Here is a 27,599-nt window from a genome sequence, read left to right as displayed (position 1 = left end):
AATAAATTGCTCTAGCATAGAACATACCTAAACTTAACAAACATAAAATAAATACATTGACACATTAATATGATAAAAGAAATAATATATGAAATGTTTAATATCATTTCTAGTGCTACATCACACATAACAGTGAATCATGTCCTGAATAGTAAGTCCTGACTCCTGAGTCCCAATTCAGCCTCAAAATATCAACAAAAAATATAATAATGTATCTCATATCATGAGTCATAATGTCATATACAATGAAATGAACCAAATAACTAAAGTCTAATACTACTTATGTCCTTTGCCCCTCTAGATGTAAATGTCAGTGGAGTTGGCAGTAGACTCTGTTGTGCTCTAGAATCTAAAGAACTAGGAGCCACAGGGGGAAGACCACGTCCTCTACTGGTGGCAGGGGTAGGTTGGGTCACCTCCTCCTCCTCATAAAAATAAAATAAATAAATAAAAATAAAATTTCCACGATTTTTTGGATAAAAATCGCGATTTTTTCGAAAAAAACCACGATTTTATAGCCTGATTTTATCTTTGTTTTGAAAAAATCGCGATAAAACGATATTATCGCAATTATTTGGCGATTAGTGCAACACTAGTCAGTAGAGAATGGTATGATACATTCTCGATCACTTCTTCTTCTTCATAGTTTAGTAGAGCAGTGCGAGGCACTGCATTGATGGCAGAGATAGTATGGACTGGCAAATGGATTGGCAGATGGAGTTTTCCCTAGTCGAGAGGGAGTGTTAGAATTGGCAACTAGGGCCAAACTCCATGTGGGTCATCTTATTTATAGCAGCTGATATTTTTCTTGGATTCCTCTCATCGAGAGGTGTAGGATTGATCTAAATATCATCCGATTTCGACATGTATTCATGGAGATATTGTTGAAGTTTCTAAGTCTAACAGTTAGAAACCCTCCATGTACTTTCTGGTTTATTCCTTCCTACTTGTTCTAATTAATTAACAAGTTATTTACCATGTAAATACTGAAAATAAACACAAGTACATGCTCATCACATTACAGATCATCAACTGAAGGAAACAGAAACAAGCACACAGATGACACCGTTATTTTTGGACTAATGTCCCTGGAAAAACCCAATGTGGGAAAACCGGTGCAGCTATCTGAGGGTTTGATTTATTTAGCAGTTTTAGAATTCAATCTGGGTGCCAAATCTGGCTCACCCAACAAAGAAAAATCTCGACAGTAGTACCTCTCGTTCGAAGACAGATGCTCCAGCTGAAACCCCGGATAAACACTCTGGCAGCTCCTCAGCTCCAATCTGCCCCACGAAAAACCCCAGCGTCAACCTCTTCTGCCCTCTACGTCAGCTTTCCCGACAGTTTCAGCTGTTCCAGGCAGTTCCGCTTCTGCCATCTGCGTCAGCTTTCCCAACAGTGCCAACAATTCCCGGCAGTTCCGACTTCTGCCCTCTGCGTCAGCTTTCCCGGCAGTTCTGGCTTCTGCCCTCTACGTCAGCTTTCCCGGCAATTCCGACTGTTCCTGGCAGTTCCGGCTATTCCTGGCAGTTCCGGCTATTCCCGGCAGTTCCAGCTTCTACCCTCTGCGTCAGCTTTCCCGGCTGTTGCACTGATCCTCTCGGCACTATCTCTGCCTCTCTGCTTCTGTATTCACTACCCCTCAACTGCAACTCCGGATCACTCTCTCAACTTTCTCAGCAAACCCAGCCCTAGAAATTCGAAATCTTGATCTCTTGGTGTGTGTTCTCCTAGTGACCCTCAAGCCTCCTCTTATACTTTTCTCGTTGACATTTCAACGGTCGAGATTAAGTCCCTAATCAACGGCTAAGATTAGATCTGGCTTGATCCATGACTTTTGGACCATATTAACACAGTTTTATATTGATTCACATTAATATTTTAATTTCCCTAAGTTTAGACTTCGGGATTACATTAAAAATATTAATTATTTTAATATCTCCCAAACTGCTTAGAATCTGCCCAAACCATTTCTAGGTATTGGATATCTCATGTGCCTTAGCCTCTCCACCAATTTTCGCGGCTAAAGCACATCCAATGCTACCCCAAATCAACACTCCCTCTTAGCGAGGACTATGCTCTAGCAATACTCCTCACTGAGTATCACCCTGATCATCCAGCATCGGTCCCTGTGTTGATGCTAGGCCTGTTGCCCAACATCCTCTGCACTGCTGCATCCTATATTGCTACCCATGGCCCTGCCACTACCACTGTTGCATCCGTACTGCAACTCCCTCTGCATCTGTGTTGTTGCCCATGGCCCTACCACTACCATTGTTGCACCTGCACTGCAACCCCTCATATTAAGCTACATCGTGTTGCCCATAGCACTAACACTGCTAACTACTGCACTGCAACCCAGTTACTGAGAAGTAAGTAAATGGTCTCCCATCTCTGACATCTCCATCAGGCTAGAAACACTCTTTCTATCACTGAAAAGTGCTCCTTCTCTGACCTCTAGGTTGTTGTAACAATTCCATGCATCTCGCACCGTTGCACACCTCTCTATGCCATCCTGCACTAGTGCAACACTCGCGTGCCTCTTGCATTGTTGCAGCCTGCTAGCCTCGCGCTATCTTGGGAATCCTGCACTGCAACTCCCTCTGTCGCTCCATCCACATCCGTCTCTACTGGCATCGCCAGTACTGCAACTCTTTGAGGCTCCCATAGCAAGGTCTAATCCAAGAGGCTGGGTACCTCGAGGAACCTACCCCTCATCGCCTGTAGTCCGTCTGACTACAGCGCGATGTCTCCCCACTTCTTCGGAAGTGGAACATGAGCACTCATGGCACACAGAACAGAAAGGATCCTAGCCTTCCAGATGACAAAGTGGGATGCCTCATCCAACCTGTCCTAATCCCTCAGCCCATTCATGGCCATCTCTCTGCTCTTCTTGTTGACTCCTCCGAGTCTCTCTACAACCCGCCTGGAAGTTCTTGGTTCGACTCCTACTGAGTCTCTCCACTTCCCGTCTAGAAGTTCTCGGTTCGACTCCTGCTAAGTCTATCTACTTCCCGTCTGGAAGTTCTCTTCTAGACTCCCTCTGAGTCCCAATTTCCGGCCTGAAAATCCTTCTACCAACGTCAAGTTGCCCCTCTCTGATCGTCTGTGCAACAGCAACACTGATCTAGATTCCTTGGCTAGAAATCCGCCTCAGCAGCAACTCCCTCTTCCTTGGCCTTGCCCTGTTAGGTATTGTTCTGACTACAGTACCCCACCAGCTCCACTCTACAACCTATCTACAGCCTCCTAAACCCCAGCAACCTAAAGGTGAGAGCTCCTAGGCTCTGCGCAGTCCCAGCACTGACAAACTAGCTCCCAAAGCCAACTACGTCGGCCCTCCTGGCCTTTGCGTGAGCCTGTCTTTGCCACCCTCAGCCTTTGTGCAGCCTCTTCTTCGCCCAAACTTGATGACGCAAGCACTGCATCACCCCTTCCTTGTTGTTTTGCTGCTAGGAACAACTTTTGTCACTCGAGACAGTTGTTTTCTGTTACTACTGCTCAGCTTGGCTGATGTCCTTGGTTCTCTTGTGATCTGCAACCACGCTCTAATACCATGTTGAAGTTTCTAAGTCTAACAGTTAGAAACCCTCCATGTACTTTCTAATTTATTCCTTCCTACTTGTTTTGATTAATTAACAAGTTATTTACCATGTAAATACTCAAAATAAACACAAGTACATGCTCAACACATTACAGATCATCAACTGAAGGAAACAGAAACAAGCACACAAATGACACCGTTATTTTTGGACTAATGTCCACGGAAAAACCCAATGCGAGAAAACCGGTGCAGCTATCTGAGGGTTTGATTTATTACGCAGTTTCAAAATACAATCTAGGTTCCAAATCCGACTCACCCAACAGCAGTAGTACCTCTCCTTCAGAGACAGATGCTCTAGCTGAAACCCCAGATAAACACTCTGGCAGCTCCTCAGCTCCAATCTGCCCCACGAAAAACCCCAGTGTCGACCTCTAGGGACTGCGTTAGCCTCTTCTACCCTCTGTGTCAGCTTTCCCGACAATTTCGGCAATTCCCGTTGTTCTCAGCAGTTCCGGCTTCTGCCCTCTGCATCAGCTTTCCCGGAAGTTGCGGCAGTTCACCGCAGTTCCAGATTGTTCCCGACAGTTTCAGCTTTTGCCCTCTGCGTCAGCTTTCCCGACTATTCCGACAGTTCTGGCTATTCCGGCAGTTCCGACTTTTGCCCTTTACGTCAGCTTTCCCGACCATTGCGCTGATCCTCCCGACACTATCTCTGCTTCTGTACTCACTGCCCTTCAGTTGCAACTCCAAATCACTCTCTCAACTTTCTCAACAAACCCAGCCCCAGAAAGACGAAATATTGATCTCTTGGTGTGTTCTCCAAGTGACCCTCAAGCCTCCTCTTATACTTTTCTCGTTGACATTTCAACGGCCAAGATTAAGTCCCTAATCAACGGCTAAGATTAGATTTCGCTAGATCCATGACTTTTGGACCATTCTAACACAGTTTTATATTAATTCACATCAATATTTTAATTTCCCTAAGTTTAGACTTAGGGACTCCATTAAAAATATTAATTATTTTCATATCTCCCAAATTGCTTAGAATCTGCCCAAACCATTTACGGGTATTGGAGATTGCATGTGCCTTAGCCTCTCCACCAATTTTCGCGGCTAGAGCACATCCGATGCTACCCCAAATCAATAGATATGAATTTATTTGTGTTATGTGACAATTCGTCAAGGTCGGCCAGCAACCAAATTAACCCAACCTATCCTCAACGTTTTATTATAAATAGAAGAGGTCTTCAAGTCATTTTGACACTCATCTCTTGTGATCTAACTCTCCACTCGTTTGGGTTTTGGTGGAAGGTGAGGGCTAAAGGATAGCCCTATATGCAGTCCTAAAGGAGAAAACATAGCCGCAATCTTGGAGGTGCCCTAGCTACAGTTACACGTGCCCTAGTCGCAGTCAAGGAGGCCTAATTAGCAGTGAAGTGCAAGCCCTAAACGTTGTCAAGAGAAGGCTTTCTAATTTCTATACATTGTCTAAGGGAGCTTCAACGCAAATCAAAGGAGGCCCTAATTCTCTATCCTAGAGGGAGACTTAGCCGCAGTAAAAGAGGCCTATTCACAGCAGAAGGAGAAACTCCCTTACGCTATCCTAAAGAGCCCTAGCCGCAGGTTTAGAAGAGACCTTAATCCGTTATTATAGGAAGCCCTAAAAGAGCCCTAGCTGCAAACAAGAAGAAGGCTTCTATACACAGTAAGTTGTAGTTAAGGGGAGGCTACTTACGCTACATGAAGGAGGCCCAACCGAGATCTAAATGATGGCCCTAATCCGCAGTTAGGAAAGGTCCTAATCTGTTGTCTAAGAGGCACTTGTACGTTGTTAGAAGAGCCCTAATCACAACATAAAAGGAACCCTTAGACGTGGCAAGGAAAGTGAATCTAGCCGCAGTGAAAAGGAAGTATCTCGTTAGCGTTAAAGTCACATTGTTGTAGCTGACAGTGTGGACTGTTTTGGGCATGATCAAGTTGTTCTTGAACTCGGTATGTTGGGCAGGAGAATCTGCTCAAAGGAGGAGCTAGGGGCTGCTGTGTAAGGGTTGATTGGATCACAGTTTGAAGGGACCTTAACTTCAGTCCACTGTTGGGCTAGGCCGCAAGCCATAGCCAGCAGTTGGAGGCCTCTTTAAGTGTTGCATTCAAGTCCTATAAGGCAGCGTATCATTGGAGGACTGTATGAAGGCTATCCACAGTAAATAGTTGGTTTGTGGGGTGTGTTTAGGGTGTTGTAGCACACTGAGTTTGTGCCCTAACCAGTGATCAAGTTTGCCAAGATATGCACCTGTGCTTGCAGCGTATGAAAGGTGTCAGATTAGCAGCTTTGTCATGATTAGTGAAGCAACGAAGCAAGGAGAATCTCATTGAAAGAAGGCCTCAGTATTTTGGGTAATTGGTTGAGTTGTTCTAAGCCTATCATCTGTTGCATATCTTCAGTCTTTGTTATCAGATTTGCAACCTTATTGTGTCATCTTCATAGTGAAGATCTCTGATGTCTGATCTCCTATTTTGGCAAGTCAAGTATTGACTTCAAATGTATTTGTACTATCTATCTCTCTTTGTGCTGAACTATTGAAGAATACAAGAAGAATTGATCAAGGGTTTCCCCACATAGGGGTTTGTCCCTGGCTGCTGCCATATCTTTTGTCCTCTTGTCTTGGCTTGTCTTCTGTTGTTTATGTTAATGTTCTATCTGCACTTTACTATCATGCTAATGTGATTTCTAATCTAAATATTGTCTTGGGCTAATATGAAAAATTGAAGTAAATTGCTCTAAGCATAGAACATACCAAAAATTAACATGGTACTAGAGTTGAGGTGAAGACAAAGCCCAAGCAGGAGTGAAAGAGAAATCACCGAAGACAATTGGACAAGGTCAAAGGCTCAATGGGTTCCTCATCCCACTTCCCGGCTAAAGCCAAGCTCCGTGAAAAGTCTGCCTATTGTTAGCGCTTGTGATTTCACCTCAGGCTGAAAAGGTAAATCATCAAGGCTACATCAAACCATTTCACCTCGTAGCTAGCCCTACGAGGTATGAGAAGGCTCTCTCGGGTCAGATTCGATAGATCTTTCAATATGATTAGGCTGACCAATTAAGAATAAGGATTTTAGGCTAGTAAATTGATAGGGGGTTTGGATTTAATGATTTTTGGGGTTTTTAAATGGAATGACGGGGCTTTTCTGGGCTACATGGGCAAAATCACAGCTTCAAACAGAAAAATATAATGACTACACAGGTTATCAACTGAGGCAAGGTAGGCATGCAATTTAACACCAAATCTGGTTTCAAATGGGATGGCAAGACTGGTGAGGAGCTAAGGAGGGCAGACAATAACTCTGAATCCTCCTTAAACAGTAGAAAACATCGAATGCGAACAAACTTATAGGAGGAGCATATAATACTATGAATTCCTACCTAATCACTTCATTTGTTCAGCTTGAAAGGGTCATGAAATGAAATGGAACATAACTGATTACATATGAGACAAAGGAAAAAACTTATGCTAAATCAACATACCACATGAATCTCAGCAAACAGAGCTGTGAAATTCCATTCAATTCTCTGTCATAAAACTGTACAATAAAAAGCTCTCTGCTTCTCCCGCAGCTCCCAGCGCTCAGAAAAAACTCTCCTCCTCTCACCCTCCTCACAAATGAATTTTTAATACAATAAGTACCTCTGCTGCCCAAAACAGGGGCGCCGTTTTTCTCACATTACCAAAAATGAAATAAAAACCAGTTGGGGGAAAACAGATCGACCCCAAGACCCGACATTTATTTTATCATTATTAATAAAAATAAACTAAAAAAAACAAAAACAATAACCACTAAGCGCTGCTGAAGATGGAATCACATATCCTTTTCACAAGTGCGTTCACAAGTGTCGATCTGAAGATATGGGCAATTTAATGGTGTGCAACTGCTTCCCAAATCTGGAGATTCGCTCTGCTGTTTTACTAAAATACGTGTCAAACTGCCACATAACTAAAGGCGCGCATATCGCAATGACTGCCACCTAAGAAATGACCTCTGTATCGGTTGGAGTTGAGAGAACTCTGCGGCAATTTGTAATTGGCACTGAGGAGAGCAACGCAGAAAAGCATGTGCCAAGAGGTGTCTGGCAATCTGTCCTGCACGCAGAAACAACTTAGTGAAGCCAACTTGATACATCTCAGCTGAGATATTAAATCGATGTAGAATTGCGATACAGACACTAAGTTTGTCTTGATCTGCAACACTTTGTAACAGAAGAAATCCATATCTTTTTGCAAACTGCTCATGTGACATTCGAGTTGGATAGCCAGATCTAGATATGCGCACAACTTCCGAGGTGTATGTAATACAGAACTGCGCAAGTCTCCATAGCTTTTCGCACTGCTATTTCCTCTCGAAGCTTTGCCAATTTTTCTCTTTGCAACCTGATCAGTAAGATTCATCCAAAATTGTGGCTTTTCATTGTAGTATTTGAAAGCACGTTCCAAAGCCCCATTTAAGGATCCTTCATCTATGTTTTGTGTATATGGTTACATAAATCTTCCACTGTACAACCACCTCTGTCCGTAGACAGGACAAAAGGTTCAGCAAAATCAGGTTGCTGTCCCTGAGGTTTGGTGTAGACTCTTACTAACCCCATTTCATCCCACATTCTTGCAAGTAACCGATCAAGATTGAGCTTCAAATTGCAAATAATGACAATAGAATTTGGCTGCCGGAATAGCTGGTCAACATCATCAATACCGACAACATCAATTTTATTATAAACATAAACACATTTGATATATTTCCGGTTCCCTTCAATGACATCGATGAGATCATCAACAGTGGCATCTTCCCTGAATAATACCTCAGCATTGTGGATCTTGTACTCATGTAATATTTGATAACAAAGTTTTTCGTCAACATGTGTTAATGCCATTGTGCTGTTGAAGGAAATGCCACCAGTCTTTTTCCTCTTGAAATATATCTGAGGAGGCCTCTTGTTTAAGCGCAAGCCCACTGCTTCCAATTCCCTTGTTAAAATTTGTCGATGACCCTCACTTTTAGATGCATCAAGAACCATTAACACTAGATCTGAAGACTTTGCAACCGCAATCACCTGTCGACCACGACCCTTGCCTTCAGAAGCACCTTCAATGATTCCAGGAAGATCAAGAAGTTGTATCTTAGCATCATTGTAGTGTATGACACCAGGAATACAAGTAAGTGTTGTGAACCCATATGATGCTGCTTCTGAGAGAGTTCCAGTGAGTAAAGTAAGAAGTGTTGATTTCCCCACACTCGGGAATCCTATCAGAGCAACACGACCATGACCATATTTTGTGACTTCGAAACCATCACCAGCACCACTAGAACCCTTCGGTGGCTCCAATAGCTGTGTCCTCAGCTTCGCTATCTTAGCTTTAAGCTGCCCGAGATGGTATTCTGTAGCTTTATTCTTTTGTGTCCGTGCCATCTCGAATTCTATCTCCTTTATCTTCTCTATGATACCCATTGTGCCTGATCTTTCCTGTTCAGACTAAGAAGCTGAAAATTCAGAGATCCCAGTGTACAATACGCATATCCTCTGTCTTTAACGCCAATATTGAGCCCATCTATGAATTGTCTCCACCATTTGGGGGAATAAGGCGCTGACACTCTCGTTGATAAGGGTCTGGAAGAACTGTATTGCATCCTCATCATCCAAATCCAAACGGAACTTTTCTTGAAGCTTAAGAATCCCTTTCTCCGGATCAGATGCAATAGCAGGAATGCTTGCTCCAGCCATTAAATGGAACAAATTCAGGATGAGGTTACTGGATTTTCTCAGGATGTTGTAGGCCTCGCAGCAATAAGATTTGAATCTCCCATAGTATTGGCTTTCTGCTCCACCCATTGCTTCTACCATTTCCTTGCACAGTTTCATTGGTGGTGGAAACGGTTTAGGATCTTTACCCAGAATGTAGCCAAAGTCAACATGAAAGAGTCTTCCATCATCCCTCAAAAGAAGATTATCAAGATGCCTTCAACCGCTGATACGAAATTAAACTATGATAAAGAACTCACATACCACCACCACAGTCCCGTCAAAATAAATAGCCTTAGCTCCCCAGATCTCAACCCAACTTCGCCCAAATATTGCAGAACTTTGTAAATAGCTGCAGTCCTGTAAAATTAGTGCGCATTTGAATTCAATGTTGGCTTGGAGGTTTTATCCCACTAACTTGAACACATGCTGCATGTCAGATTTGGAACCCAAGAAGCCGACCCAACAACATTACATGAAATGTTTACAGTTTCAATTCGGTCATCACCTTTGCTGTGGTTTCCAACAAACTCGGATATATTATGTTGACCATGGTATCTAAGATCTCATCTTGATAGGATGAAGAACCACCAGAAACAATACTTTCGTTATTTCTCAGAGTAAAGTGTAAGCAAGGCGCTTCAAAACTAAGGCCTTTGCAGCACTGTGAGAAATTGAACTGGATTTAATGGAGGCCTTTCAAGAGAGGATAACAACAAGAAGGGCAGCATAATATACAGAAATAAATTGCCAGACTTTGGTTGCTGATAATGTCAAATTGTGCTTGTGCAGATAGGAGTTTTGAAGTCGCTGCTGTCTTAAGAAGAGCTGAAGATAAATTACATAATTTGAAAAGCAACATTAATGATTTCTTCTTCAAAACCCTGTTTTGAAGAAGAATCAATCTCTGATATAAGACAGAGTCTAACACCTATCACGGATGGAAGATGTCTCTGGATCTGACATTGGAAGAGCAAGAAGTGTTCAATTATGTGAAGGGTAAAATCCCTGAGCCTCCATCAAATGCACCGGCTACTACAAAGAACAAGTACACCAAGGGTGAAGTCAAAGCGATGAAGATTATCAAAGATTCCATTGACAAGCGTCTGGTGGCCTACCTAAAGGTCACTTCCATGGAAAGTTTGGATCTAAGGGTGGAAGGAAGGGCAGATGCCTTGCTTGCAATAAGTTTGGCCATTATGCGAGGAAGTGCCCAAATAGAAGGGACACATCACATGATGATGATCACAACCATTCCAAGGGCAATCTTCAATGATCAAAGGAATGACAGTGATAATTTCAAAGGAAAAAGGAATGCAAGACATCAAGGAAATGGTCAACCCTCCAAGAAAGTAAGGAACTCCAGGCACTTCACTAGATACATGGAAGCTCTCTCTAATTTGATAGAGGAGACAATGTTATAGCTCCAAATCTCACTCTTGGGGTTTGTGATGCTGCACTCATGGCCCAGGGCAACCCCTCCTTCCAGACCTGGTCCAAAATTTAAAAAACATTGTTTTATTCCCTATACGCGACATTGCCCTAAGCTAAATGTGTGTATACGCGGGTCAGTGTATACCCAACCCGCGTATATGTCTTAAAACACTTAAAAAAATTAAATCTCCTTAATTTCGGGCGGAGATCGCGGGTTTTACCTGCTGATCACCTGTTAGTGCCCATGGCCCAACTGTTCCCAATGAATTCCCAACTAAAAAACTACTTTGGGAGAAGTATAAAAAGGCTTCAATGGGAAGGCCTAAAGGAGGAGAGAGGAGAGAGAAAGGTTACTATGCTGAGATTTCCCTGACCAGGTCTGAAGATCCTAGTGCCTCCTGCACTTCCCCCATTTTTACAGGAAACCCTTGTTTCCTTGTGTGATGATGTCCATCTACCACTTGTGATATCATGGAGTAAGTCATGGAAGGAGTTTGTTAAAGGCTTGACACTGGATGAATCCGGAGGACGGTTCCGCTTGGAGCCTGCGAAAGGACGACTCAGGTGAAATTATTCATTTTTGTACTTTATTTGTCTATAATAAAAGAAACACATGTCTTTGTTCCTGATATAAATCTTCTTCATGTTTATGATATTCATGTTAGAATTCATGTATGAATGGTTGTTTAATTGCATAACTAACTACCTTTCTTTATAATATGAAGATGGTTTCTTTATAATGTTTAGTCCATATACTGTTGTACTTTCTTGAATTGATTGTTTTGCAGGTCAAAGGAGCAAAAGGAACTCCAAGAAGGGTTTGGACCCTGGAAGGACCTTCTCAAACGTAGGACATCAAGTACGCCCCTTATCGTAGAGTTTGCTTATATTAGCATTATGGCTGTATGGAATGTGTGTTTCTCTGTATAGACAACTTTCAGTCTGCTAGGGTATCAGCGCAAGACCCTAGGGGAACTTTTCCCTTAACAGACAAACTTGGAGATTATTCTTGGAAACGATGCCACCTATCCCGTAAAGGGTGTAGGGAATGTTACCCTTCAATTGAATGAGGGTAACATGATTCATTTAATGAAGTTATTTATGTACCTGATCTCAAAAAGAACCTGGTGTCCATTTCAGCAATGGAAGACAAAGGTTACAAGGTGGCATTCATCGATGGAAAGGTACGTGTTTAGAAAAAGAATTTTAAAGATGCTTTTACTCTTGAGTTCAGGGTTGGCACTTTGTATCAAGTTTCAGGAAGTCCATTGGGGACCATGTCGTGTGACACATCTCTTCAATGGCACCGGAGGTCTACCCATCTTCATTGTAAGCCCTACCCGATGTGAGACAAATGGATACAGGGATGCCTGAATTAAAGAAGAGCATGAAGGTACATGTCTAAGATATACCGAAGGAAAACATACAAGGGGATCATTTCCCTCATGTAATAGCAAGACCACGGATGTGGAACAACCTGAGGGGTTTGAGATTCATGATCGGGAATCTCATGTATGCAGGTTGAAGAAAGCTCTCTATAGTTTGAAGCAAGCACCCCGGGCTTGGTATGAGAGGATTGATAGCTATCTAATGACACTGAGATTCACTAGGAGTGAAGCTGATCCAAACCATTGCTTTAAGGTTGTGGATGATAGACCTCTCATACTGGTACCTTATGAGGACGACCTCTTTCTGACAGGTACAGACCCTCTCATTTACAAAAGTAAGAGGGAGTTGGATTTCAAATTTGAAATGGTGGACTGCAAGCCTGTGACTACACCGATGGAGCCTAACTTTAAGAAGTTATGCAGTAGTGTTGTCATACCTGATTTGGGAAATGCCTCTAAGTTTCGTCAACTCATAATAGCATTGATGTTCTCGGTGAACTTCTGTCTGAATATATGTTTTGCAGTTAGCATGTTGAGCTATTATATGGTTGAGCTTCATCACGCACATTGGATTGGTGCCAAGAATCTTTTGAGATATCTTCAGGGCACAATCACTCACGGACTGAGAGACACTGCCGAAGATGTGAGGCCGCATGATTATTCTGATGCCGATTGGGCAAGCAATGTGGAGGATCACAAGAGCACTTCTAGGTGTTGTTTCTCTTTGGTTTTTTTTCGATTTCCTAGATGAGCAGGAAGTAAAAGTCGGTTGCTTTGAGCGCCGCTGAGGCCGAATACATAGTTGAGAGTATGGCCAAATGTGAAGCTGTCTGGTTGAGGAAGCTCTTCAGTGAGTTGTTTGTACATGTGTTGGATACCATCATGATCTTCTGTGACAACCAAAGAGGGATTCGATTGTTGAGGAATCCTGTGTTCTATGATCACTCCAAGCATATAGACATCACATACCAGTTACCACTTTATCTGGGATATGGTACAGTGAGGAGCAATAGGACTCCATCACATTGGGACTGATGTGCAGGCCGCCGATATTCAGATGAAGTCTCTCGGAAAGGTTACATTCTTGACTTTCCAAGAACGACTAGGAGTCGTGGAGAGACTCTCTCCTAAGGGTCTTGTATGATATGGACATTGAGCTTTGGGAGCTCTAGGGGGGCTTGGGGGTACTTCTTGGAGCAATGAGCAACCATAGGATGAGTGGTTCAGCCTTCCCCTAGTGGTTTGCTAGGTAGGCAGGATGAGTGGTTCATCCTTCTCCTGCTGAGACACAGTCATAGGGTGAGTGATTCAGCCTTCCCCTCGGATACCCCACGACAACATCTAGGCAGGATGAGTGGTTCATCCTTCTCCTGGTGAGACATCCTACCATGCAATCTGGGACTCATGGGAAGTACCTCTCATTTGGCCAATGAGCAGGGAAATGAGGATAGGGACCATAGTACTACCAATGGATGCATTGTGTACTATCGTACTCCCTGTCCTAGGATGATATTGATCTGGGATCAATTGGAACTGACTTCAGGTCAGTAAGAGTGGTATGAGACACTCTCTTTATTTGGAACTGATTTCGGATCAGTAAGAGTGGTATGAGTCTATGAGACACTCTTTATTTGGAATTGATTTCGGATCAGTAAGAGTGGTATGAGACACTCTCTTTATACAGGACTGACTTCGGGTCAGTAGAGAATGATATGATACATTCTCGATCACTTCTTCTTCTTCATAGTTCAACGGGCAGAACAGAGCAGAGCAATGCAGGGCACTACATTGATGGCAGAGATAGTACGGACTGGCAGATGGATTAGCAGATGGAGTTCTCCCTCGTTGAGAGGGAGTGCTAAAATTGGCAACTAGGGCCAAACTCCATGTAGGACATCTTATTTATACCAGCTGATATTTTTCTTGGATTCCTCTCATCGAGAGGTGTAGGATTGATCTAAAGATCATCTGATTCCAACATGTATTCATGGAGATATGAATTTTATTTGTGTTGTGTGACAATTCGTCAAGGTCAGCCAGCAACCAAATTAGCCCAACCTATCCTCAACGTTTTATTATAAATAGAAGAGGTCTTCAAGTCATTTTGACATTCATCTCTTGATCTAACTCTCCACTCGTTTGGGTTTTGGTAGAAGGTGAGGTCTAAAGGATAGCCCTATACGCAGTCCTAAAGGAGGAGACATAGTCACAGTCTTGGAGGTGCCCTAGCTACAGTTACACAGGCCCTAGCCGCAGTCAAGGAGGAGGCCTAATTAGCAGTGAAGTGCAAGCCCTAAACATTGTCAGGAGAAGGCTTTCTATACACTGTCTAAGGGAGCTTCAACGCAGATCAAAAGAGCCCCTAATTCTCTGTCCTAGAGGGAGACCTAGCCGCAGCAAAGGAGGCCTATTCAAAGCTGAAGGAGAAGCTCTCTTACGCTGTCTTAAAGAGCCCTAGCCGCAGACAAGAAGAAGGCTTCTATACACAGTAAGCTGCAATTAAGGGTAGGCTACTTACGCTATATGGAGGCCCAACCGAGATCTAAATGATGGCCCTAATCCACAGTTAGGAAAGGTCCTAATCTACTATCCACGAGGCACTTGTACGTTGTCCAGAGGAGCATTAATATGTTGTAAAAGAAGCCCTCAAACCGCAGTTAGAAGAGCCCTAATCACAGCATAAAAGGAACCCTTAGACACAGCAAGGAAAGTGAATCTAGCTGCAGTAAAAAGGAAGTATCTCATCAGCGTTACAGTCACATTGTTGTAGGTGACAGCGTGGACTGTTTTGGGCATGATCAAGCTGTTCTTGAACTCGGTATGCTGGGCAGGAGAATCCACTCAAAGGAGCTAGGGGTTGTTGTGTAAGGGCTGATTGGATCACAGTTTGAAGGGACCATAGCTTCAGTCCCCTGCTGGGCTAGGCCGCAGGCCATAGCCAGCAATTGGAGGCCTCTTTAAGTGTTGCGTTCAAGTCCTATAAGGCAGCGTATCATTGGAGGATTGTATGAAGGCTATCCACAGTAAATAGGAGGGCTGTGGGGTGTGTTTAGGGTGTTGTAGCAGACTTTGTGCCCTAACTAGTGATCAGGTTTGTCAAGATATGCACCAGTCCTTGTAGCGTATGAAAGGTGCCAGATTAGCAGCCTTGTCATGATTAGTGAAGCAGCGAAGGAAGGAGAATCTCATTGAAAGAAGGCCTCAGTATTTTGGGTAATTGGTTGAGTTGTTCTAATCGTATCATCTGCTGCATATCTTCAATCCTTGTTATCAGATCTGCAACCTCATTGTGTCATCTTCATAGTGGATATCTCTGATGTCTGATCTCCTATTTTGGCAAGTCAAGTATTGACTTCAAATGTATTTGTACTATCTATCTCTCTCTCCGCTGAACTATTGAAGAATATAAGAAGAATTGATTAAGAGTTTCCCCACATTGGGGTTTGTCCCTGGCTGCTGCCATATCTTGTGTCTTCTTGTCTTGGCTTGTCTTCTGTTGTTTATGTTTATGTTTACGTTCTATCTACACTTTACTATCATGCTGATGTGATTGCTAATTTGAATATTGTCATTGGGCTAATATGAAAAATTGAAGTAAATTGCTCTAAGCATAGAACATACCAAAAATTAACACATGCGTACCTCCCTAAAACTCCCCCTCAAGGCATGTGAATTACTCCTCTCCTTCATGGCTCAAACTCCTTGCTCCTCCTATATAGGTGCCTCTCATCTTCACTCTTACTCACTTGCACATTGTGAAAGGAGGCTTCAAACTTGTGAAAGAGAGATTGAGAAACTGAGAGAGAGACTTGGAGAGTAAGAGCAAAACTTAGTGAGCCAAATTGATTCAGTGTTTGCATCAGCAGCAGCTATTAGAAATCTTCTTCAAATTTGGGTGAACTTCCTCATTCTCTCATTGTACTATGTTTCTATGCAAAACAATTGATTTCTAATAGAAGAAGAATCTGGTTGGTTGTCTTGGTTCTGTGCCTCTTTGTGTTCTTGGATGTCTTCAATTTTGCATATGGTTTATACCGTGTATGTTCTATCTACAATTGCTTAACTGAATTTGCAGTTGGAAGAAGTTTTATTTTAAGTAATTGTTTCAACATAGAACATCAAGTTTCAACATTCGATAACACATTCATCCAAGGACCTGAACGATATATCAAAGCTAATCAATCGGGATAGTCAATTGTTATGAACAAAGTTCATACTTCACAATAATCTTCAGAACACTTGGAAAGGATCAACTCAAGCAAAGAAGAAAAGAGGAAGAAAATCACCATCTTATCCACACATGCAAGAGCTAGGGTTTCTGCAAAAGAAATTGTTGGGGGTTGAAGTTGCAGAAGAAACTACTAGGGTCAAAATTGCAGAAGTTGTTGGGGTCAAAGTTGCTAGATAAGTTGCTGGAAGGAAAGGCTCATCAAGAAGGGAGGATTGACTTGGTCTTGGAGGGGACTTTGACAAGGGTCTTAGAATTCATCATTTGAAGTTCTATGAGAAGAGAAGAGTTATTGTGGGTTTTCTTATCAAGTGGAGAGGTTTTAGCCCTGGCTGATAGCTTATATCTTGTGTCCTCTTGTCTCATTGCTTTTTCATAGTTTGGTAGTTGTTAGATGGTAAAAACATAATAATAATCAAAGGAAAGAAGAAGCTAATTAAATTAAAGTAACAATACAGCACAAGCAATTATCAAAGCCAGAGAAATCACTTAATCTAGCTGCCCCTAGATTTCTCTACACACTTATGGTTTTATGGTAGAATTTCTGAAGTGTAATTGCTTAATGATGAATTGGAATTGTTAAAAGAAGATTTATATCATTTGAAATAATTATCAGTACTTTAGAAATATCATGCAAGTATCTATTGCATTTGAAAAATCAACAATACGTAAAGCATATCTTCGAGATCTTTATGTTTATTTTCTAATGCCTCAATTTTTTGTTCAAGTTTTGCAAGTTCTTCCTCTAATCTTTTGATTTGCATCTACTTATTAACTTAACATTCTTTCGTACTAAACAATTTCTCACATGTTGGACAACATATTTCTCAATTTTTACAAATCCACCAATACCCAATTTTTGTTTTACAAAACGGACATGTAGTCCAAAATGTCGACTTATATTTGGAACTCATCTTGACATTTTCCTTTTCCTCTTATATAAACTTTGAGAATATAAGAATATATTCTCCCTTTATTTCCTTTCTTTTCTTCTCACTTTTTTTTTTGTAATTCATGGATTTAAAATATAATAATATTTTTTTATAATATTTTTTTAAAATTTTTCTCTTTCCTTGGTAATCCTTTTTTCGTTTCTTTTAGTGAAAAGGTTTTTGAGTTTCTCACTTTCAACTTTTCTTCTTTCTTTCTTTCTCTCTTTTTTTCAACTTAGGGACCTTTTTAATTAATTGTACTATTTAACTTTTTCACTTATATATAGATATATAACAAACCATCCACTCTCTAAAAGAGGAGAGGTCAATATAGTATCCATTAATTTTAAATGTTGTTGTTTGTCATAAATCATGGATTTAACCCTCAAAGTAATTAATGTATTCTTGGATTAATTAAACCCTGGGAATAATTCTTTTAAATATGTTATGAAGGGTCGTGTGAATGTTTGGAAATGGTGGCAACATATCTTCCCACACTAATCGTGATGAAAATGAGCCACAAATTAACTAGCATGTGAACCGTGTGCATTGACCTAGTGTCTAGTGCACAATTTTCGACCATAGAGTATAAATGGCCTATCGCACTAATTTACGCAATCTAGTGTTGGAGCTTACTTTGCGTGTTGAGCTTGATGTTTCCAAATTTCTCGACAACGAGAAAGATGGCAGCGAATTGGAGACGGCAGTAGTCTGGGTTGCAGTTGTCAGTGGTCTGTCAATGGTGTGATTGTTTTTCGACATATTCGACGATTGTCTATCGACATATTTAGTGGTAGCAGCGCCGACTGTGACAACCCGTCGAGTGATGACATCAACAAAATGCAATGGCAGGTGTTGTCGCCGCTCGATGGACCGTCGCAGTCAACGATATGTTGACGTATTTGATGATTTTCTATCGACATATTTAGATGTAGCAACGCCGAATGCGACAGCCCGTCGAGCGACAACAACACCCGCCATTGCATTTTGTTTATATATATATATATATATATATATATATATATATATATATATATTGTTTCTTGTTTCTTTTTCAATTTAATTTTGACTTTTTTATTCTTTTTTTGTGTTAGTTTTTCTTTTTTTAATATAATTCATTTTTATATATTTTTTATATCATAGCTTTTTTATAAAATCCTTTTTTAATTCCCTTTTTATATAATCCTTTTTTAATTCCCTTTTTATATAATCCTTTTTTTAATTCCATGTATATATACTCTTCTTTAAATATATTTTGAATATTTTTATTCTTTTTTTAATATATATAATATTTTTTTTCTTTTATTTTTTTTGAATTTTATTTATTTTTAATGGCCAAAGGTCTGACAGCAAAAATGGAGAACTTCCAAAAGCTTCTTGTGGCCAAAAGCCTCAATCAAAAAGCAACAAATTCAACAAAGAGTTGATGGCCAAACGCCAGGATCAGAGAGCGCAACTCTGACACCAAATATTACGAACAAAGTTTATACTTCACAATAATCTTTAGAACACTTGGAATACGAAGACATTCATTGATGATAAATGGTCTAGTACCTAGAGACATGCATCTTCCATATACTTCATTATTTATGATTATTATTATTTATGTTATTTATATTATTTATATATATATATATATATATATATATATATAACATCAATAGTGAATATCCAAAACGCAACAAGAATTTAATGAAGTTACTGTTGCGAAATCTAGGGCATTCAAAGTTAACAATTTCTAAGCTTAATAATTGCTTGTGATGCACTTTTACTTCGTATCATATTGTATTTTTTTCGTTAGCTTATTAATGTGTTCTTTCATCAAGACAATTACCAATGTGCATAATAAAAGACAAGTGACACAGTGTGTAGGATTGTTAGCCATGGCCAAAACCTCTCACATCTTGAGAGGAAAACCCAATCAAAATTCTACTTCTAGATCTTCAATTGATAAGTACCAAGACCATGACACAGACCCTTGACTCTAGTATCCTCCCAAGAACCTTGTCACTAACCTTGATGCTCTGCCTCTTCCTTTTGCTTGATCTCGAACTGTTCTCCTCGACTCCTAGAGAAACTCGATCTCTATCCTTCACACTGCTTCTTCTTGACTTCTTCTATAGAAACTCAGTCTCTATGATATCACTGACTTCCCTAGAGAGTCTTGGTCTCTAGATTTCTATCTCGGTCTCCCAGAAGAATCCTTCCTTCGCTGCCTCAGAAGAAACCTCTTTTTCTCTTGCCAAGAAGAAACCTCTTCTTCTCTTGCCCAGAAGAATACCTTCTTCGTTGCCCCAGAAGAATGTCTCCTTCGCTAATCCATAAGAACACTTCTTCGCTGCCCTAGAAGAATGCCTCCTTCGCTGATCCAAAAGAATCTCTTTCGTTGCCCCAGAAGAAACCTCCTTCGTTTCCCTTTCTTCACACTTCACTTCTACCTCTTCTTTGCACTTCTGCTTCACCTTTACTTCACACTTTTCCTTGACCAAATTCAAGTCGAGTTTCTTGCTTCAAATGGAGGACGAGTGTGTCTATATATACACCTCACCACATGTCTTTTAGGCCGACATGTCTGCTAGAGGTTAGGCCGACTTCTTCTAGAGAATTCCTTCATTGATGTAGGCCGACTTGAAGAGGATAGATGACAAGTTCTTGGAGTCAAGACTCAAAAACAAAATCCCTTGCTCATGAAACCCATGAAGCAAGTCAATAAAATAATTTTATTTTTCTTATTTACATCTCATTACATAAAATCATATTTACATGTCATTATGAAAATCGAAACTAGTTACACTTTTCAACAGTTACTACATATAAAAACAAAGAAATTTCTCTCTTAAAAGATCACAGTCAGAAACTACTTGCACAAGCCCAAGAATGTAAAGCCATAAAGCAAAAATTAGAACAAGAAAAGGAATATCTTGAGAAGAAATTCAGCGAGAATCTTTGGAAAAGGTAGAAGCAAATTTGGGCTTAAAAAATCTTAATCAAAGGTTATTAGAACAAATCTATGGTTTAAAAGATGAAAAAATTGAACGTCAAAACATTGAAAATAAGATTGATGAACCAAAAACTCACTCAAATTAAGAAACTTAAAAATCATAAGAAATCAATGAAAAACAAATTAGAAGAACTTATCACAAAAGAAGCATCGAGATCATCAAACATAATAGTACAAGTTGAAGAAAAGGGAACAAACACTAATTCGCACAATATCATGATTTAGAAAGATCCCAACCCAATTGAAGTGAAGATATTCTTAGATGTTGCAGTTCAAACGATAGAAATATCAAGTAAAGATCCAACGATTAACCAAGCGACTTTCGTACATGAAGGAAATCAGATCACAAGAACTCCTTGTTGACAACCAAATCATAAAAGCAGACATCTCAACCAGTTTTCATATCTTTATCACTCAAACCATAAACAAATGACTTATGTTCCCAAGAATATCGATGTCACTATAATCCAATCTTATGATAACAATTCATCCCAAATTTCTAGTAATCACAAGATTTCAAAGGAGATTAATTTGGGATGGTTAGATCATTTCATAGTACCACAATTTGTACCACATTCAGAAGTTCATATCGTCTTGTATCGTAGAAGATGTCAGTTCCAACAATTGAGAAAGACGAGAATACATTATCAGATAGAAAAAAATATCAAGCATTGCCATCAATAAGCTTTGAGGACAAAGCTTTTCTATAGGAGGCGGCAATGTTATGAATATAGATAATTAATAATTAATAGTTAATAATGATTATTATACTAAGAGGCATGTCTCTAAGGACGTGACTATTTGTGAATGGGCATCTTACTTAGTATATAAGCAGGGTACTCATTTGTAATCACCTCATAGCAATATCTCTTGTACATTCAATATTCTTATATATAAATATTACTTATACTATAATGGATATTTACATATTCCAGATATTTTGAATATTTCGCTGCATATATGAAACTTGTTCATTACAACTTGTTTAATATAAGCATCATTTTCAAGTTTTGTGGGGGACTAGTGTCATTAAACGTTTACAAGAAGCCTTAAAGTACCAAAACATACTAAATAAATCAAAAAGCTATAAAGACAAGAAGATTTTTAAGAATGTTTGTTTTCAAAAACATTTCCAAGTTGTTGTAGTCATATATCTACCGTTGAAACTTCATATTAAAAAAATAACTATTATTGTCATTCTGTCCTTCAGGTTGCGACCTAATAGTGGTGATGGATCATCATTGTGTTGATAACCCAGGTTCAAACCCAAATAGGCCTAAAGCCCTGTTAATTAAGTTTTGGCCAAGCATGATGGTATTACATACACAGCATTCAATCAAAAACTATAAAAATAAATAAATAATGTCAATTTCCAACTTCCCAAAATTTTGAAAATGCCTGTTTCAGGAACCATACCCATTTTGGAATTATATCATGATCAGCTATTGTCACTTTAACAAAAAAACCATTTTCCTCTATATAAGTCATATGAAAGTTGACTATCAAAGGCATTGGCCTTCGCCTGACAACAGTGACCAAATTGTTCCTTTGCGGTTCCATATTGTAACTGTCAGGCCCTTTATATTAAAGGTATACTGATCAAGAAAATAATTCAGGACAAATAATATTATCATCCTTGAGGATCATTTAGTTACTAGTATTATAAAACTTGAAGGCCAATATAGTCTTAAAGTTCATATTAAAAGACTGTTGTTCCTTGTTTTCCAGCAAAATGCACCCCTGAATTTTTGAAGTTCATTTTGTTTATCAAAAAAAGAAATGTTTTGGTGGAAATACATTGTAACGTAGAAGTGACAAATAAAATCTTTATGTACCTGATTAAAGTTTCCATGAACCAGGGCAACTGTCCATCTTGTATTATTGCACTTTTGGCGAATTGCACGAGTAAGATAAGCATTCCAGACAAATAAATTCTCATATGGCATCCTCTCAATGTTGGAAGCAAGCACATTTTTCTGCAGACTTTGCATAATTGGATATGTGTAACTATAAAAGAAATCCTTTGTGAGATCCACACTGGAAAGAAGCTTCTTGTATCTGTAAAGGCTCAAAAATATTGTGCACATCAGATTCCGACACTTTGCATCAGTGGAAATTGTTACATAACCGTCATAGTTTTGACATCATATATGTGATAAATGAGCTCAATCAAAAGGGCACATTAAAGATAAAACTGGAAAATTTAAAAATCCATTCAGATGAAGTTCAAGAAATAAATTGCCGCCACACAGTACAAAAACATGAGCTAAATTTAGAAAAATTAGAAAGGCAATGAGAATGATATTATGAAGCTCTCAATGATATGTAACTGTCCTGCAAAGTGACCTTCAAGAACTCATTAACTACATTGAAGTAATCAACTGACCTTTTCAACCAAAATGAAGACAAACATTCCATTTAAAAAAAAAACAGGAGAGTCGAATGAAGTTAATGTAATCAACATTACTGTTCATTACAGGAGCATCTGTAAAATGATGCGAGAAGCCATAAGAACCAAAAGGCATGTAATAATATATGTTGATAATGAATGATACGAGATGATTACGATGCATGCATGACCACATATAAATACAAATCGAATGGCAGTCATGTGAATATCCATATTCTTTAAAAATAAGTTGACTAAATGGTGTTTATTATTAGCCAATTTTACAGCATATAATTATTATATGAACTATTTGACATATTTATACACTACATGCCCTCCTCCAGAGATGCTTTGCTTTCAAAGCAGTGATAAGTGCATGTTACCAATCAAACTAGCAGGGTTGCAAAGGTCTGTGCAACATACTATCATTGGCACACATACGATAAGGACCTGTTACCCACCATAAAGTGGGTAACCCATAGGAGAAAATTTTCTCCTCCTTGGACAGTCAGCCAGCTAGAAGCCCTATATGATCAGCACATAACGTGATGCCAAGATCCTCCACTTCTTGCTCAGGTCAGATTTCTTTCTCTCCCCGTTGGCATTCCTTCTTGGAGGAATATGGCTCGTCCATCGACAAATACTTTAACCATCTTGCAATCACGTAATTTCACTTACTGTTATGGGCATGCTAATATGGATCAAGGTGAAAATTGGATGATTGACCGATATTGACTGTATTGTTGTTCCCTCACTTCAACTGGAACATTAGTCTTCAACTCTAGTGGAACCTTCTCTGAGGCCTTAGGGTTTTTTGGAGGACACTACCGGGGATGCTCTGATTGAAAGTGTGTCCATGATGTTCCATAGTTACCACTTTCCATCTTTCCCTGTATTCATTTCCATTCTTCAGGCTTGTGGTCATTGGTCATGGGGATTGGCACCCTTTCATCCTTGTCCTTGAGTTTCCTCGTCCTTGAGTTTGGGCCGGAAAACTTTGCCCTACACGTCGATGCAACTAAAACAAAGGTAAAAGCATAAAAAAGCCCCACCAAAATACAATGATAAAATGTAAAAGATGGTTGGGACATTTGATTAGTGCATTGGCAAAAGTTTGCATGAGCTCTAGCCCCCCCTGCCCTCCCTCCATTAGCGATCACCTAGTTCCTCAAGCACGTGATGCTTCATTTATAAAAGGAACTCTTGTATCATCCCAACCCTAGTGAAATATTAATTTACTCATCCCTAAGGGGTAATAATGAAAAATCTCAAAAGAAAGCTTGGGCTCATGAGCTATACTCCCAAATCAAAGCCAATCATAAAAAAGTAAAAGGCACACCAAAAGGGTGGACAAAGCAAGCCAAGGAAAGGGATAACTCATGCTTCCACGATTGTTTCTTTCTTATATCTATACACTCTAGTTAGACATTAGCTAGTCATTTGGGTATGGCACCTTGCCCTGAAGTCTTTCCCACTTTGCAGCCACCATTCTCACACACACATATGGATTGATGGGTTAATTTGGGACATGTCACTTCCCCTTAGGGGCTGGAAACACCTAATAGGATTATCCATCTAACCATCCCTAACATAAGGAGGTAAGTTGTTTATGGGATTTGATCTAGTTAGACATTTGAAAGTGAGTTTTGTATAAGTGCCCTCAACATTAGCTATTGTCCACTAGATGCATTTATGGTTATTGTCCCTAATGATTGATGATTTCAGTTTATTTTAAGAAAGGTTTTGTTAGGTGGTACCGTGGTATTGTCACAACAGCAAAGGACTTTTGATACATAATTAGCACTCTATTCAGCAGAATAACAAAGGCCTTTTACTCATTCCAGAGAGCAGGCATGACCACCTTGATGCAGCATTGCTCACCCACAATAGAGTGTTGGGCTACTTGATGACTCCATATAGTACTTAACAATCTGAAGTACCCCCAGATGCTGAAATGTTGAGCCTATGAAGCTTGGTGTTGGATTTATAGATGATGTGCCAAGTGGACCCAGAACACCCCCAAGCTAGCCTTGACAGTGTCTGATGGGTGTTACTTGTTCTGGAGCCAGATGATGATAATTATCCTTGAGATGACAGGCAAGGGCTAGAACATCACTATTTGTCCCCAACTCTTGAGTAGGAGAATGCCAAGTCACCCCTCTTTCCTTTTAGAGGATAACATTGGGCAACATGGTGATGACATCTTGATTGAAAGCATTTTGGAGGCATTCCCTTGGACATGGAGCTACTCTTTAGAGCAAGGAGCACTCATTAGCCCATCTGGCACTTACTTGTGGCATCTAGAGCTCACTTGAAGGATGACACCATAGAGGAGGAGGGATTTTCTCCCACAAGTATGGGCATTTTTGCATCTTTGTTATGTTTTTGAGCTATGAGATTGGCTTGCAACCTCTCTTTTGTGGAACACTCAACATAAACTTGTGATTAGGGCTTTTTACTTGTAGTATTGTAGAAATGAGGGAGATAAGCCTCATATAAATAGAAGATTCCCCTCGTTTCATTTTAATCATCACAATTCATTCTCTTTCTCTCCAAAGAGGGTGTGAATTAGTCTTTTTTGCTAGATCTTCTATGGTGCAAATTTCTTGTGGAATTGATCTTTTGCATGGAGAAGTTTTTTCTAGGATTCAACAAAGTATTTCTTTGGAGGATTTTGTAAGTTTAATGCTTTGTCATTGATATTTTGCATATTAAATGTATGAAGTAGGATTTCTATTTGTGCCATGAATAAATGTTAAATTTATTTTGAAATCTTGCTACATTATTGCATGCAAAACTGTTCTCCTTAAATTGTGTATTTCCTATATTTAATTTCTCCCTGTACAAGAAAAATAGTTATAGTGTTTTAAAGTGGATGTCCTAGCCATCCCCCCTTACTCCAAAGTCTTTTCCATAAATTTTAGCCCTAGAAGACTCCATTGAACCCTTGTAGGATAAGGCACTAATGTTTGTTGTGTGATCATCCATAAAACCTTTTTAAATTTTCTTCCTTTTTCCCATTCCTAGGCATTTTGGGTTAGCCCGCCAGGGTTTTTAGGGAAAATTTCTGCATTTAAGTGAATTTTTGTTGCATATTTGTGGCTTATAAACTAGGAATTGCACCTATAAATAATATAAAGGAAAAAACTAGCATAGTGCATGGTTAATCTTCCTTGTTTAGAGCTTACATCATCCCTCTTTCGTTGTTTATGGACATTTCTAGCCAGAAAGTCAACTTCCTACCCCAACCATATTGCCTATAGTAAGGCCTTTGTCCCTTTGTTGTTGATTATCCTTGAAAGGCCTTCTCTTTGGCTGTTATATGACATTGTGCACCTTATTACTGCATATCAATCAAACCCTAACTTATAGCAGTCTTATCCTTGGTCTAGGCAAAGTATTTGAACCTTGGTATAGAGCATCTAAGCCTTTCTAGGCTGTCAGTACTCTCGACCATATTCTAAACGTCCCTTGTAGTTCAATACTACTAAAGAGCAGAAGAAAGGTAGTTGAGGTGATAGTGGCAACCACTTCTCTTGTTGCAATAATGTTTGGCTCCACCCAATGAGGCTTTGCACTGGGCCTACTATATTTTGCGGCAATAAGACCCACTGTCACCTCATCCCAAATCCCCACTATTTAAACCCAGCTTCCTTTGAAAAGGCTATGGGAGGATTCCCAGGGAATGTCTCAACCAACCAAGTGAACACTAGTGCCTTAGATGGAGTCAAAGGATCAGTTGGATAAGTTGATTCTTTGCTGGCCTACAGGTTTCTATGTACACAAATCTGCAGTACAAACTCACAACCAGCAAGATAAAACACCCAAATTCACAACATATATCAAGCAAGTAGTCAATTTGAGAGTACAGAAAATAAATTGACCAAATCTAATGTTATTTCCATAATTGGATCTTTGGTTAAAGGAGTTCTAGTGTTATTTTGCTTGTTGTCTTGTAGTTGTAGACTGTAAAATCTGAAGAAAAACTTAGGGACAGCAACAAATTCCCCTTGAAAAGACCATTCAAGTAGTGCCAAAGCACTCTGGATCAATGTTGCACGAAGCGGGAGCGAAGCGGAAGCGTTTTTTGGAAGTGGAAGCGCGGAAGCGTCATTTTCCAAAAATCTAGGAAGCGAAGCGTCCGCGGAAGCGTCTGCTATATATATATATATTTTTTTTATATTTTTTTGCATTTATACTCAAAACAAACATCCCAAATACCAAATTAATTGTAGAAGACATGAAAACATGCATATTTTTGCATAAATCAAGATAGATATGGCATCCATGATTCCATTGTAGTTACTAGTATGTACAACAATCATCTATATTCTAGCTATTACAAACATACATCAAATTTTTAAGCATATTATAAAACATAAAACATTTAAGCATATTATAAAACATAAAACATAGAGCATATTATGATTTATCTAGCAAGTGAGCAACTGTCAACATTTGTCATGTCCAAAATTCAAATAATAATGTTTACAAAATATGTCACTTGGTCACCGCCAAGCCAAAAAGGTTCAAAATTCAAATTCACAAGTCTACAAGTCTAATGAGTAATCTATGACAAAAAGTAGTAGATTGTGAATATATCTACTAATCTCTCCTCCTTCCACCACGAATAGAACGTGGTGGCGGGCCTCCACGTGGTGGCAATGAAGAAGATGGTGCCTGTGGAAGTCGTGGCACTGAAACTGATGAAGAAGAACCCCCTGCTGTTGGTGTTGAACCATGGAACCTAGGAACCAAGGGACCAGATGGGGGTGGGGGTGGTGGCATATCAACACGGTCATCATCATCCTAGAATCGCTCAAAAAATTCATGCAAAAAAAAAAAACACTAGTTAACAAAAAAATTAAAAACATGAATTAGAGAAATGCTTTATA

General features: G+C 39.7%; 1 protein-coding gene and 1 pseudogene across 1 annotated transcript in view; both read right to left on the bottom strand.

Moving 5' to 3' along the window:
• The window catches only part of ATSAC1 (Phosphoinositide phosphatase family protein), a 309,707-nt gene that overhangs the window by 243,248 nt on the left and 38,860 nt on the right, over positions 1 to 27,599 (bottom strand). The window contains exon 4 of the mRNA XM_089411723.1: positions 22,151 to 22,373. Coding sequence (XP_089267849.1) covers positions 22,151 to 22,373 — 223 coding nt within the window. The remainder of the gene's footprint in view (positions 1 to 22,150; positions 22,374 to 27,599) is intronic.
• Positions 8,052 to 9,545, bottom strand: LOC149188859 (developmentally-regulated G protein 1 pseudogene; annotated as a pseudogene).

This window comes from Pinus tabuliformis, chromosome 3_1, assembly GCF_031772625.1.
Source record: "Pinus tabuliformis cultivar Carrire ecotype Pingquan chromosome 3_1, CPIR1, whole genome shotgun sequence".
Taxonomy (NCBI): domain Eukaryota; kingdom Viridiplantae; phylum Streptophyta; class Pinopsida; order Pinales; family Pinaceae; genus Pinus; species Pinus tabuliformis.
This window is presented reverse-complemented; position numbering and strand designations above follow the sequence as displayed.